The sequence below is a fragment of the Microcaecilia unicolor genome, chromosome 2, assembly GCF_901765095.1.
Source record: "Microcaecilia unicolor chromosome 2, aMicUni1.1, whole genome shotgun sequence".
Classification (NCBI taxonomy): Eukaryota; Metazoa; Chordata; class Amphibia; order Gymnophiona; family Siphonopidae; genus Microcaecilia; species Microcaecilia unicolor.
In genome coordinates, this window is record NC_044032.1 from 424,181,951 (window position 1) to 424,196,233 (window position 14,283).

A 14,283-nucleotide genomic window follows, 5' to 3' on the forward strand; every position below is an offset into this window, starting at 1 on the left:
TTCATAACTGATTGGGTTGGTGAGGTATATTAGTGGGGCTGCCGGTTATTGGATCTCATTGTAGGCTTTGTTAAAGAGGTATGTCTTCAGAGATTTGCGAAAGATAGTTATTTTGTTGATTGTTTTCAAGTCTGTAGGTAGTGCATTCCATAACTGCGTGCTCATGTAGGAGAAGGCAGTGGCATGCATCAGCTTGTATTTTAGTCCTTTATATTTTAATTTGTGGCTAGATAGCTGCTTGTTAAAATGCTGATACCTCAGGAGAAACAGGCAGGGGCAATAAACAGACCTAACATAATATATTAGCTACTATCTCTTTTCTGTCTGAATTCAATGCCTTCATTATATTGTTATCCATTTTTCAGAGGCTGATGTTTAAGGTATGCATTTTGATTTTTATGGCAGAGGTCTGAGATTGTCTAATGTGGTATGAACCTACTCAACCATTGCATTCTCAAGAGACTAGCTTATTGAGAATCCCATTCCTTAAGGAAGTTCATTTAGCCAGATCTACAAATGATTTGGGTCAATATACACAGACAGGGCTAGATTCTATATATGTTGCCTGAAAAATTCGTGTGAGAAAAAAATATACCTAGGTGTATTCTCCGTACGCCTAAATTTTATAGAATAGTCTTACATTTCTTCACAGTATATAGAATATGCTGAGCGCCTCTCCATGTGACAAAATTTGATCACACCCATTTAGGCCATGTTTTACATGGTCTAAATCTCAATGCCTATATTAGTTGCAGAGCAGATGCATTCTATAATAATGTGCATAGATTTTAGAAACACCCATTCCATGTCCATAATGATGCCCCCTTTTCAACTATGCGACTTGGAATTTATATGCACCACATTACAGAATATGCTTAGCGAGTTCTGCGCATATATCATAATTAGTGCTGATAATTGCTTAACATCCAGTTGACAGCGCTGAGTAGCTAGTTAACTAATTAAGTTACGTGCATTGTTATAGAATATGCTTCAATTTCTGTATGGAAATTAAGGTGCGATATATAGAATTTGGGGAACAGTGCATGCCATCGTTAGCTCTATGAAAAGCAATGATATTCCAGGTTTTACACAGGTAATTCTATATTTACCCACAGAAAAATGTATCATTATCCCTCTTAATAGGTATCACAAGACAGGAATAACATGTATAGAATGTTTGTACGTTTGGGAAGCTCGCCAGGTGCCCTTGGTCTGGATTGGCCGCTGTCGTGGACAGGATGCTGGGCTCGATGGACCCTTGGTCTTTTCCCAGTGTGGCATTACTTATGTACTTATGTCCCTCTAGGTCAGGGGTAGGCAACTCCGGTCCTCGAGAGCCGCAGGCAGGTCAGGTTTTCAGGATATCCACAATGAATATGCATGAGATAGATTTGCATACCATGGAGGCAGTGCTTGCAAATCTATCTCCTGCATATTCATTGTGGATATCCTGAAAACCTGACCTGCCTGCGGCTCTCGAGGACCGGAGTTGCCTACCCCTGCTCTAGGTCAAGGGATCTCAATCCTGTCCTTGAGACATACTCAGCCTGTCAGGTTTTCAGAATATCCACAATGAATGTACATGAGAGAGATTTGCATACACTGCCTTCACTCTATGAAAATCTCTCTCATACATATTTATTGTGGATATCCTGAAAACCAGAATGGCTGTGTCCTAGGATTGAGTTGAGAATCACTGGTCTAGCCTAACTCTATGGGACAGTACATAGAAACATAGAAAAGTGAAGGCAGATAAAGACCATATTGGCCTATCCAATCTGCCCATCCATGCCATCTAGTCTCCCTTTCACTCCCTTAAGATCTTATGTACTTGTCCCAAACCTTCTTGAATTCAAATCTGTTTTCATCTCCACCACCTCCACCGGTAGGCCATTCTACAAATTCACCACCCTTTCTATGAAGTAGTATTTCCTCAGGTTACTTCTGAGTCTCTTTTCACTTTCATCCTATAGCCCCTCAATCTAGAGCTTCTTTTCAATTAAAAGAGACTCACCTCCTGTGCATTTATGCCATAGAGGTATTTAAACATCTGTGGAATCTCCCTTCTCCAACCTTTCTTCCAAAGTATACATATTTAGATCTTTAAGTCTGTTCCACACACATTATGATGAAGACCACGGATCATTGTAATAGCTGTCCTCTGGACCAACTCCATCCTTTTTTATATCTTGTTGAAGATGTGGTCTCCAGACTTGTACTCATTATTCTAAATGAGATCTCACCAGAGTGTAATACATACACTACATACAGAAGCATCATCACCTTTTTCCTGCTGGTCATTCCTCTTGCTATGTACACAAGCATCATTCCAGCTTTTGCTGTCATGTTTTCTACCTGTTTATTCACCTTAAGATTATCACATACATTCACACACAAGTTCTGCTCATCTTTCATGCACAAAAGTTGCAACCCAAATAGATGACCCTGCATTTTTTAGCATTAAGTCTTAGCTGACATTTCTGGACCATTCTTCAAGCTTTGCTAGGTCCTTCCTCATGTTATCCACACCTTCAGAGGTATCCACCCTATTGCAGGTTTTACTATCATCCGCGAAGAGGCAAACCATACCAGACAGCTCTTCAGCAATATCACTTACAAAACTCTTAAGAACCAGCCCAAGAACCAAACTGTGTGGCACACCACTGGTAACATCCCCTTCCTCACAGTAAGCTATATTTACTACTACACTCTGTGCTTTCCACTCAACTAGTTTCTAACCTGGTCAGTCAGTTTAGGGCCCATATCGAAGTTACTCAGTTTATTTATTAGTCATCTATGTGGAACCATGTCAAAAGCTTTGTTAAGTTCTAAATACACCACATCTAGTGCTCGCCCTCGATCCAACTCTGGTCACTCAGTCAAAATAATTAATCAGATTTGTCTGGCCTTTCACACTTTCTTCCCTCACTATCCCATATTCTCCTGCTCATCTTCTCTGCTCATTGAACGACTATTGTCTGGTCTTACCTGCCCCTAAGGTTACTCAGTACGAGTCTACTAGACATCATGTGTCTTTTTTCACAACATCCTCTCATTGAAATTCACTTCCTTTTACACATTCACACAGAACTGTCCTTTAAGAACTTTAAAGCAGGACTAAAGGCCTGGCTTTTCACCCAGGTCTTTGGCTCAACCTAGTGCATAGTTGCTTTGGATTAGATGCTGTTTCTCCATTCCCTGTCCCATGCTGCCTTTTCCCCCCTCTCCCTTTCTGTATGACTACCCTAGCTCTCTCATCTTGCCCTTCCCATCACTCCATCCCCCCCCCCACCCTTCCTTTCTCTTTTTCATGTGTGATTAACTCTTTGTATGTCTGTTATCCTTTCCTATCAAATATTGTAGTTCCTTTCTATTTTTCTGAAGATTTTGGTCCTATGTAGACTGCCAGTTAGGCTTGGCGGTATATCAAATTTCAATAAACTAGACTAAATTACCAGTGTTGCATCTACACGTCATTTCCATGACACAACTAGAGATATCCAGAACTGTTCAGATACATACAAGAGACAGTCCCTTCGCTATGTAGCCTACAATCTAGTCAGAACACAAAAAAACAGCTAAAAAAAAACAAAAAACGTTTTGAGAAGTTTGTTTACAATAAACTTGCAACATGCGATCAGAAAGCTCTAGGGTTCAAGGTTTAATCTAAAAAATATAAGCTTTTAAATGGGACCCAATTATGGCTAGAGAGGAAGCATGACACACCAACTCTTGAAGACCACTTCAGACACACAGTGCAGCGCGGCAAAAAGTACAGAGTGAGGATATGGTGATGATGAAGAAGGACAGAGATAAGAGCAGCTTGCTTGGTGAGCAGAGGTCATAAGCAAGCAGTGTATAAGGAATAATTGGAGAGAAAATGAACCAGCAGTTAGCAAGCAACTGGTAGGAAGATATTCTGAGGAACATGAAAGCTGTAAACTGCTCTTTTTTTCAAGTTTGTATATGACTTGTAAATATGACAGATTTGCAGGCAGCTTGCTGCAGCTCAGGGGGTAGAGGGCTGGGCAGGGGACGCACATCATTAAAATGATTTTGGCATAAAACAATGAGGGACAACATAAACTCTGCAGTGCTTTTGTTGTGCCTATTTAAAAACTTGTCATTTTTCGCCAGGATTCATGAAGCATTGTTCGGTACATTTCCAGCTTTACCTCAGGGCATTCTCGTTACTCATATTTCATTCTGAAAGCAAGTATTTGTATCAGAACTCAGACAAATGTAACCCTGATGTCTGTGGATTCAAGCTATATGATAAAAATGGCCTTTTTTGGCCTTATGAAAATAACATGCCCTGTAGGATATGTGAATAATTGCCTTTGGGACAGGGTATAATAAATGTTGCAAGTGAAGTATTTTGTTTCACACTATTGTGTCTCTTGTCTTCTATCAAAATCTCATTTCTGTACGGAGTGCAGAGCAACATGGTTTTCCAAGTCCCTACTAGCTGCTCTTGAGACAGAGCAATCAAATGTTGGACATGCAGGATAAAGGAGGAGTTGAAACCTTTTCTTCTTGGTTCCCCTCTATTTGCTGCCCAGTTAAACATGTAAATAAATATGTTTAAAGTGATTAAATGGAATTATTCTCTTCAGAAAATACTTATCCAAATTCTTTAATGTTACATGAAGAATATTATTTTAAAAGCATTGTGGGGCGTATACCAGATTATGCTAATATTCTAAAATAGGATCTGGGTGCCCAAATGCCATTATATAATAGGCTATCACGGCGTGGCATTAGAGCACCTAAATGGAGGCTCCAACTTATAGAATTGCCTCTAAGGATGTCTCTATTCATTCTGAGTGGTCACTTTTGCCAAATATAGTCAAAAATTGTACAATGTAATTAAAGAGCAATGACCCAGATGTAATGGCGATCATGTGCACAAACGGGCGGCAGCCTGGTTCAGCCAAGAAGTGTATTTTAGGGAGGGGTTAGGGGAGGGGAGTCAGACAAATGAAGGGATTTGGGGTAGGGATAGCAGGGGGGAGTAGTAAGGAGTAGAGAAGCAGGGATAGTCAGGTGACATGAAGTGAAGTGCTAGGGGGTGGGGAAAGGGGAGGGCTCTTGAGCTTCAAGTGCAGTGTTTGCCAAGGAGCAATTGCCATATTGCAGGCTGCTTCAACAGCTGAGCTGCTCCAAAGGGCTGCTCTCTGTTGTAGTTCATAACAGCAATTTCCGCATTTACTTTCTCCTGGGTAGCTGATGCACAATGTTGTCTTACCAGCCGATGTCCTATTGACCCGGTGATTCACGCAGGGTCATGGCATTTGCCTCCTATGCACGCCAGGAGACACAGTGGGTATGTTCTTTCTTTGGGCTCTGTGGGTTCCATGCAGCCGATTGCATGGCGGAGGCGAGACCAGGTTACAGGGTGCACTGAGGGGGGTTCAGTGGGCAGATGCTGACCACTGTGGTTGATGCATTCGGCGTGCTAGAAACGTGGGACAGATATCAAAGCAGGAGAAGCTTGGAGGTGTGCCACTGGAACGGTCACATTGCTGTGGCATGCAGGGTACGGAATGCATAAGCCAACACATCAGTGGCACCAGTGCATGCAGATGCTTGCCGCTTTCCTCCCTTGTTTACAAAATGACTTGCATCTGGGTCCAGAGTTGATTTGCCAGAACATTTTGCTGCGTCAGCACAAGGTAAGAACAATTCAAATCTGGGCAGGCCACACCTGGGCAGGGTGGGGGCCATATACTCCCATACATACTGAGTTGTTAATAAGCATCAGCATCCTGCACACATACAGAGCATTGTGGCAGGGCTGGGTATTGCCAGTGGATTGCCGCATTGCTGGCCCACACACCACTTTTGCATTTTCTAGCTGAATTACCACTATGGGTGACGGCAGGGGAGGCACCACAAGGACAGCACAGGTAACTATAAGTTCTTTACGCATGTTTTTGTTTTGCAGCGAGGGTGAATGTGCAGCCCCTCCGCTTGCATTATAGCACCACCAGCGCTTCATTTAACCTTGTGCATGAGATGGTGGGTGCATGGATCGGACTGCACCTAGAGTGCTTAGGTGCCATATAGCAGCATACGGTGCTTCATTAAAGTAGTGATTCGCCCCATGGCACACCAGCTGTTTTATTCCAGTGCATGGTATCTGCCATCTGGGGAAGGTCGGGCATGCAAGCCTGATAAGTGGCCATCTTAGTGTCACTCTGCTGCAGCCATTTTGTGAAGGTCGCAGAGGTTGCAATCTTGTTCGCTCAGGGGCAGCCATTCATTGAAGGTCACAGAGATGGTCCATCTTGTGATGAAGGTCTCAGAGGCGGCCATATTGGTAGCCCAGCTGCAGCCATTTGGTGAAGGTTACAGAGGTAGCCCATTTTGTGAGGAAAGTCTCAGGGGTGATGCTGGCCATCTTGGGTCACCCAGTAGCAGCCATTTGCAAGGGTCACAGGGGTTGCCATCTGGTCATCCCACAGCTACAGCCACTTTGGATAGGTCATAGTTTTCAGTACAGCAGAGGTGTGCTCCCAATGCTATTTAGTGAGGGATTATGAGTTATTATTAGCATCTATGAGTTGTTATTAGTATCAATACATTCTGTCCTGTTTTACACATACTTTAAGGCCCTTTTTGTATCCTGACTTATTATGAGCATTAGTAATTACATTCGACAGTTCTGCACTAATGTGCTAATTATGAGATTTTACGAGATCAGGAACTGGTACAGACCAGGCAGAGGTTAGCACAATTGGGCTGGTGCTAGCAATGTATGCATGGCTGTGAGTGCTTATCAGACCACTTAGTAATGAGTTGTGATCTTATTATCAGGCTTAGTATATACTGTCACGCATGTCACATATGGTAAGATCCATTACATACATGACTCGATTATTATGAACACGGACAATAGTCTATTATTAACTTCCGGCACTCATTTGCAGTTTCATTGCAATTGGAATTTATAAGCAGTAAACTACCTACCTATATTCAAAGTATTCCATTTCTGCTTTATAGGTATGATTTATACCGGATTCAGGCGTCATTCATACCCAGATTGTTGTTCAGCAGTATCATTCAAAGCTATTGTTAAAAATGTGATGGCTGTTAGAACTGGGTCCAATTGAGGGCATCATAATACAGTAATACCTGTACAGGAGATCATCATGCTGTTTCACGTGGATGGCCATTTAAGGGAGACATACTGGCGAATTCACTGGCAGCATGTTTAATTCCAGATACTGGTTCAACCTGCTGGGTGAAGCTAACCAGCTTAGTAGCCTACTTACACAGGTATTCCTTTCTTCCTGATTCTATATACTTGCTGAACAGTAGGACCTCATTACAGTTTGCTAGTTATTTACATTGATCCTATCTACGCATTCCTTTACACAGGATAAAGGTTATTCTCTTGGGAAATTTCATCCTGTTACATGACAATCATATTAAGTACAGTCACGCTCATATGCTCTTAATTTCTTACCCTGTATTACAGATATGTGCTCCAAGATGACCACAAGCTACATGACTCCTTTGGGTACAGTGCTGATCATACCTTAGGTCCTTTCAAGCTAGATTTGCTGCTAGCAGGAGTTTCAGGTTCAGAATCTTCCTCTGATAGAGTCTCATGTACTGATTACCTTTATGACTACACTGGTACACAAGCTGTAAGCACACCCAATTCATCATTAACCCGCTAGCGTATTCCCTGCCATCAACAGGTACTTACCTTCTGTTATAGGATGCTGTGATGCAGTTCCACAAACCAGCATTCATTTCTCTGTGCTTTCCAATAAGATGCTTTCATGTGCTTTACAGAGTGCATGGATACAGGCTGCAACTGTTTTGGCAACATTGATGCTCGGGCCACCAGTCCTCCCGTTGCTGGAGCTCCAGGTACAGCTTAATACTTTGATGCCTGAGCTGGAAGTCCTTACTTTGCGGGACATCCTGTACACTGCTTCAATAGCAGTCGATCTTGTAGGTTTCCTAGGGATTAACTGCACCTGGATGTAATCTGCATCAACAGGTTCAATTTCCCACAGACCACACACAACAAAATGAACAAAGGGTTAACGGCTGTTGAGCATAGAGGTTTTGCCTAAGCATCACAAGAGAACAAGGATGTACTGCCTCAACAGAATGTATAGGCCTTGACCAATATGTTTTCTCGATTGGCACTTGCACCTGCCTGTGGGGCTTCCAGGGTCATAAATACCACATGCAGATGGACGTTTGCAGATGCAAACAGCTTTTGGGTTTGCAGGTTGGCCTGGGAGGCTTGTAGGTTTCTCAGTTGTCATGAAATGTGCACTGCTTCACAGCCTTCAGCCGTCAAGCCCTCTTATATACTGTTGGCAACTGAATATATAATAGCTCAATAGCCAGTGGACCTTTCAGACTCCATATACCTTTTAATGAGGGATTTACACAGCTTTAATCATCCAGGATGGTAATATCCTTATATACCATCTGACGAACCCACCTTCGGCTGAATGTACACTAGTCCAATACCGTCGGGCTTAAAGGTCCCATACAGTACTCCAATAGCAGTGCTTGCAGGTCTCGAACATGCCAGTGGCATAAAAAGTACATGGCCCCAATAGTTGGTGGGTCGACAAGTTTTTCTTATATAATTACGGCGCCCAAACATAACTACTTCAATAGCCCTTGGCTTGCAGTTTTGATCTGGTGATTAGTCTCCTGCCTGCACATAAGGGAGGCAATGTCTATATATATGTGTATAAAGGAGACAACCCATATAAAGGAGACAATCCATGGTACTCACCCACGCTGACTATTGTAATAGTATCTTCATTGGATGTAAAGCCCAAACCATGAAAAAACTTCAAACTGCCCAGAACACGGCAGCTAGACTTATTTATGGGAAGCCTAGATTTGAAAGTGCAACACCCCTCTGTATGAAACTTCATTGGCTCCCTATTAGAGAACGAGTCAACTTTAAGGCCATCACACTAATCCACAAGATCATCCATGGAGTGTCACCAAGTTACATGGTCAATCTAATAAACCTTTCATACAAAAACATGTCAACATCTTCACGATCATACCTTAACCTTCACCTTCCCAACTGCAAAAGACTAAAGTACAAAACCTACCATGCATCTAACTTCTCCTTCCTGGGATCCCAACTCTGGAATGCTCTACCTAGATACATTCGGTCAATTAATGAATATCTTCCCTTTAGGAAACAATTGAAAACCCATCTATTCAAACAGGTTTATCCAAGTGACTTGGCCTATCATAAACAAACATAAGCTAATCATCTATCTACCAGTTCAAATAACCACTATCTACAATGACTCAGAAACATCTCCTACCAACCTTCTTACCCTCCATGCTCTTCCCATCTTTTCCTTAATCGCCTTACCTATCCCTATCCTTTTTGTCATACCTCTTCTATCCCATCTACTCCTTGTTCATTTGTCCTATCACATACCCCCTTTGTTGATATTGATTCTGCTATTATTGATTGTATTCTCTTGTTACTATGTAAGCCGCATTGAGCCTGCGATGAGCGGGAAAGCGCGGGGTACAAATATAATAAATAAGTATATATATATATACATACACACACAGTACCCAAATATATATTCCTATGGGTATATATGTGTATGTATGTATACACACATACATACACATATATACATACACACACACACATAAACACTTACATACATAAATATATACACATACATATATACATATATATATAGAGAGAGAGAAAGAGAGAGAGAGAGATAGACATTGCCTCCCTATGGAATTAGGTTTCCTGTTGGTGGGGGGACCGAGACAAGCGAGGTGTTGCTGACCTGGTCCATGGTGGTGGGTCATAGCCTGATAGAGTACACAGCAACATGTCTTACACCAAAGAAACATCAAATTTGACATGGTTGTCCCATGCTAGCAAGGGTATGGATGACGTTTAAGACGAGGAGGGCTAGTGCCATTGGTAACAGATGATCGGCTGTGCCTATCTCTGACTTAAACAGAATGAGGAGGCTGAAGGCTTCAAGAAATTGTCAATGGTTGAGAATGCTTTGATGGCAATCCCTTGATCAAGGCTGTGAGTTTTGCACCTGGCATGTCTACAGTATATTCCCAGGCAGAGCTGAGAATCTGTTTTGTGGAAATAGAGGGAGCTGTGTGACTCAAAAGGCTAAACCCCTTGCAAAAAATGCTCTAGATAGGTCAAGCCAGGGATTTAATTGCATGTTACTGTAAACTGTATTCATGTATGTAATTGCTCATTATTATGAATGTCTTTGCATATGTAAGTTGTAGAATGCTGCGGCCATAATAAATTCCATTCTTCTGAGATAGCTTGTCAATTGTGGATATTTGTAGTGCATGGTATAAATGAAAGAAGACTGCCAAGCTGCCACTTGCCCAGTTTGTGAAAAGTCTTTCTGGAGACTGCCAAAGTAAGTGCAGAAAGGAAGTAAATATACCTTGGAAGCATCATTATTTTAACTGCATGCACTTTATCTAAAAAGAACACCTGCAATCCACCCCATCTTTCCAACCTTCTAATTGATTCAATCAAGATGAGAAATTCATTTATCACAATTTTTCAATCTGGATCTGATCTGGTCTGGTGAAAGGTTAATTCCCAGGAATCTAATGTGGGATTTAGCCCATTAAAAGAAAATGTATTCTTGACTTTGTTTGCCAAGTCTTCAGAGAGGCTAAGGTTTAATATTTCATATTTGGTAACTTTAACACCCCCTCCCCAATTCTTTTAATTCTGTTCTTAGGAAAGGCAACAACTATAATGAGTTTGTCCCTGTAAATATATCATCTGCAAACAATGATATTTGTAGCCTCACAACCCTTTTTAATTCAACTATTATGCCTCAACAGTTGTGCCGTAGGCTCCAGGGAGTAGGGGCGAGAATGGGCAACCTTGTCTTGTACTACAATTCAAATATTTCTGTCTACCCCCCTTTCATTTTCAGACATGCTAAGGGGTACTCATACCCACTGAAAGTATTTACCTCCTAATCCTGCTTTTTCTAACATGATAAAATATAGGGCCAGAACACCCTATCAAAAGTATTTTTCTGCATCCACTGCAAGCAGCAAGAAGTATCATTGACCCTCTCCAATGTAGCCTTCCACATCATATTTGGACCCTTCTTAGTCTGTCCACCATCCGATAGCCTGGAGTACATCCTAATTGAGGCATAAAGGTCTTCAATCTTGTAGCTTACTCAAAATTTTATAATCAACTCCCAGCAGTGATATGAGTCTCTGTGATTCAGTTGGGTTCTTTCCTTCTTTATGGATAATTGTGATCCCTCCAGACAGACAGTATCACATAATGTATGACTTATGGCTGGAGAAAAAGACCTCAGACATTGCAAAGGATTCCAACCATCCCTGCAATTGGCAGACTACGGTATGTAACTTAGCAATTAATGTAATCACGGGTCAAAAAAACTCCTTGCGAATTGCTCATTGAATTTCAGGAAAGACTTCTCAAAATTAAAAAAAAATTCCTTGCGAAAACGTAAAATTTATATTTCAGTGTTTCTTAGTATTTTTTTTATGTGCAAGATAATATTGAAACAAATTGTGCTTAATATCCTTTATACAATTGACTTCATAGTCATAAATGCAACTGCCAATGACACTTATGTCAATGCTTAAATCCCGACAGGCACTTGTTTCGCCAAAATTTCTTCTAGGGATCCACACTCTGGTCACTGGTAATGTTAGTTTGCTCTTGCTATTCTTGCTATACACTGCCCTTGGGTGAAGTTTTTCAAAAAGGCAGAATATAAATCCTAATACAATTTTTGATGACAGGTTTTCCCACTTATCTCTGCCTAGTATATTATTCAAATCAGAATCCATTATAATGTTAAAATCCTCTCCCAAAATAAGGAACTGTGGCAAACCCCAATATCTTGGCAGCAATCTCAAATACACCTTGTTCCACAGTGAGGGAATAAATATTGTAAATAGTTGGTCATGCATTGTAATTTTGACAAAAAGCTATCTTCCCTCCCTATCTTGAATCACATGGAGGGGCATAATCGAAAGGAACGCCCAAGTTTTGCTGAGGACGTCCTCGCAAAACATACCGATGGAAGGGCGGGGAAACCCGTATTATTGAAACAAGATGGATGTCCATCTTTCGTTTTGATAATACAGTCGGGGACGCCCAAATCCTGAAATTTAGGTCGTCCTTAGAGATGGTCGTCCCTAGACTTGGTCGTTTCTGATTTTTGGTGATAATGGAAACCAAGGACGCCCATCTCAGAAACGACCAAATGCAAGCCCTTTGGTCATGGGAGGAGCCAGCTTTCGTAGTGCACTGGTCCCCCTGACATGCCAGGACACCAACCGGGCACCCTAGGGGGCACTGCAGTGGACTTCACAAATTGTTCCCAGGTACACAGCTCCCTTTATTTTGTGTGCTGAGCCCCCCAAATCCCCCCCAAAACCCACTACCCACAACTGTACACCACTACCATAGCCCTTACGGGTGAAGGGGGCACCTACATGTGGGTACAGTGGGTTTCTGGTGGGTTTTGGAGGGCTCACATTTACCACCACAAGTGTAACAGGTAGGGGGGGGTGGGCCTGGGTCCACCTGCCTGAAGTGCACTGCACCCACTAAAATTTCTCCAGGGACCTGCATATTGCTGTGATGGACCTGAGTATGACATTTGAGGCTGGAAAAAATATTTTTAAAGTTTTTATTTGAGGGTGGGAGGGGGTTAGTGCCCACTGGGGGAGTAAGGGAGGTCATCCCCAATTTTCTCCAGTGGTCATCTGGTCAGTTTGGGCACCTTTTTGTGCCTTGGTCATAAAAAAAAACAGGACCAGGTAAAGTCGTCCAAGTGCTCGTCAGGGACGCCCTTTTTTTCCATTATGGGTCGAGGACAACCATGTGTTAGGCATGCCAAAGTCCCACCTTCGCTATGCCTCCGACATGCCCCCGTGAACTTTGGTCATCCCTGCGATGGAAAGCAGTTGGGGACACCCAAAATCGGCTTTCGATGATACCGATTTGGGCGACCCTGTGAGAAGGACGCCCATCTTCTGATTTGTGTCGAAAGATGGGCATCTTTCTCTTACGAAAATGAGCCTGATAGTGGACCTGCACAACCAAATCTTCTGCTATTAATATTTCCACTCCACTCATTTTCTGTCCTCATTTATTAGATTCACAAAGAGGCCATGGGAATTTCCTATACTTTAGTAAATGTTCATATTTTGGCAAGAACTGTATTTCGAGGAGGAAGCCTATTTTCATTTTCATCCGCATAGCTTCATTTTGTGAACAATTGAAGCTTTTGGGGAGAATTAAACCTTCTAAGGTTCATTGATAGAAACCTAATTGACTCGGAGAACTGGGGCTAAGGAGACCCCCAGAGACAGATACACAAACAATTTTAATAGTGTCTATGGATAAAACACAAAACTCCTCAAAATCCTTTCCCCAAGCTCACAGACTATGATAAAGGTCCTCTGATGCCTGGTTATTCACTTATAACAAAGTCTCTAGCAGGCATATTAATGACATCTTAAAAGAAAAGAGAAAGTGGCTGTTATTGAATGCAAATAAAACTCCAATTTAATCCTTCCCAAGTGCCAAAATACATAAAGTAACAAGGATATAAAAAAAAACAATGAGTCCATAAAAACAAAGTAAAGTGCAAAAAGTATCAAAGATGTTCAAAGTACTAGTAATTCCTGGTCTGCTCTGAGACGTACTCTCTTCTCTATTCTCATGCATCTCTTACACTCCTCTTGCACCCCTCTCCCCAGAAGAGCCCACCCCTTCATTATCATTATCTGTCACTACTCTGGAACAGGAATCAAGAATGTTCCTCCTATTACCTCACAAGAAGGCATATTGTGGCATCCTTCTACACCAGTAATTATCTCCCCTTATCATCCTGCCACATCACACTCCCACATTCAATTGTCAACCATTCCTCTGCATTTATACCCTTCCCCCACTTTGCTGTATCCCTATTCCTACCCTCCCCCTTCTGTCACTGTCCCAAACCTTCCCTTACACTCAACCCTCCCTTCTACTGGGGGAACCTGAATTTCCATGCAGACCCTAAGAGATAGTGTGCTTCAGCTCAGAAACTCTCCCCTTTCAAGTAGATCTTTAGAGATGGATAGCTGGGAAAATGTTGTTTCATGTGATTTCTGTAAATGTTTATTTGGTTTTCTCCAGGTACGATTTGTTCATTAGGGGAGCTATGCCATCAAGGGTGCACACTCTCTGCAAAAGGATCTCACTTTTCT

At 42.0% G+C, this 14,283-nt stretch overlaps 1 protein-coding gene across 1 annotated transcript in view; it reads left to right on the plus strand.

Annotated features, from left to right (window-relative positions):
• The window catches only part of BANK1 (B cell scaffold protein with ankyrin repeats 1), a 561,218-nt gene that overhangs the window by 448,641 nt on the left and 98,294 nt on the right, over window positions 1-14,283 (plus strand). The window contains exon 9 of the mRNA XM_030190750.1: window positions 6,281-6,301. Coding sequence (XP_030046610.1) covers window positions 6,281-6,301 — 21 coding nt within the window. The remainder of the gene's footprint in view (window positions 1-6,280; window positions 6,302-14,283) is intronic.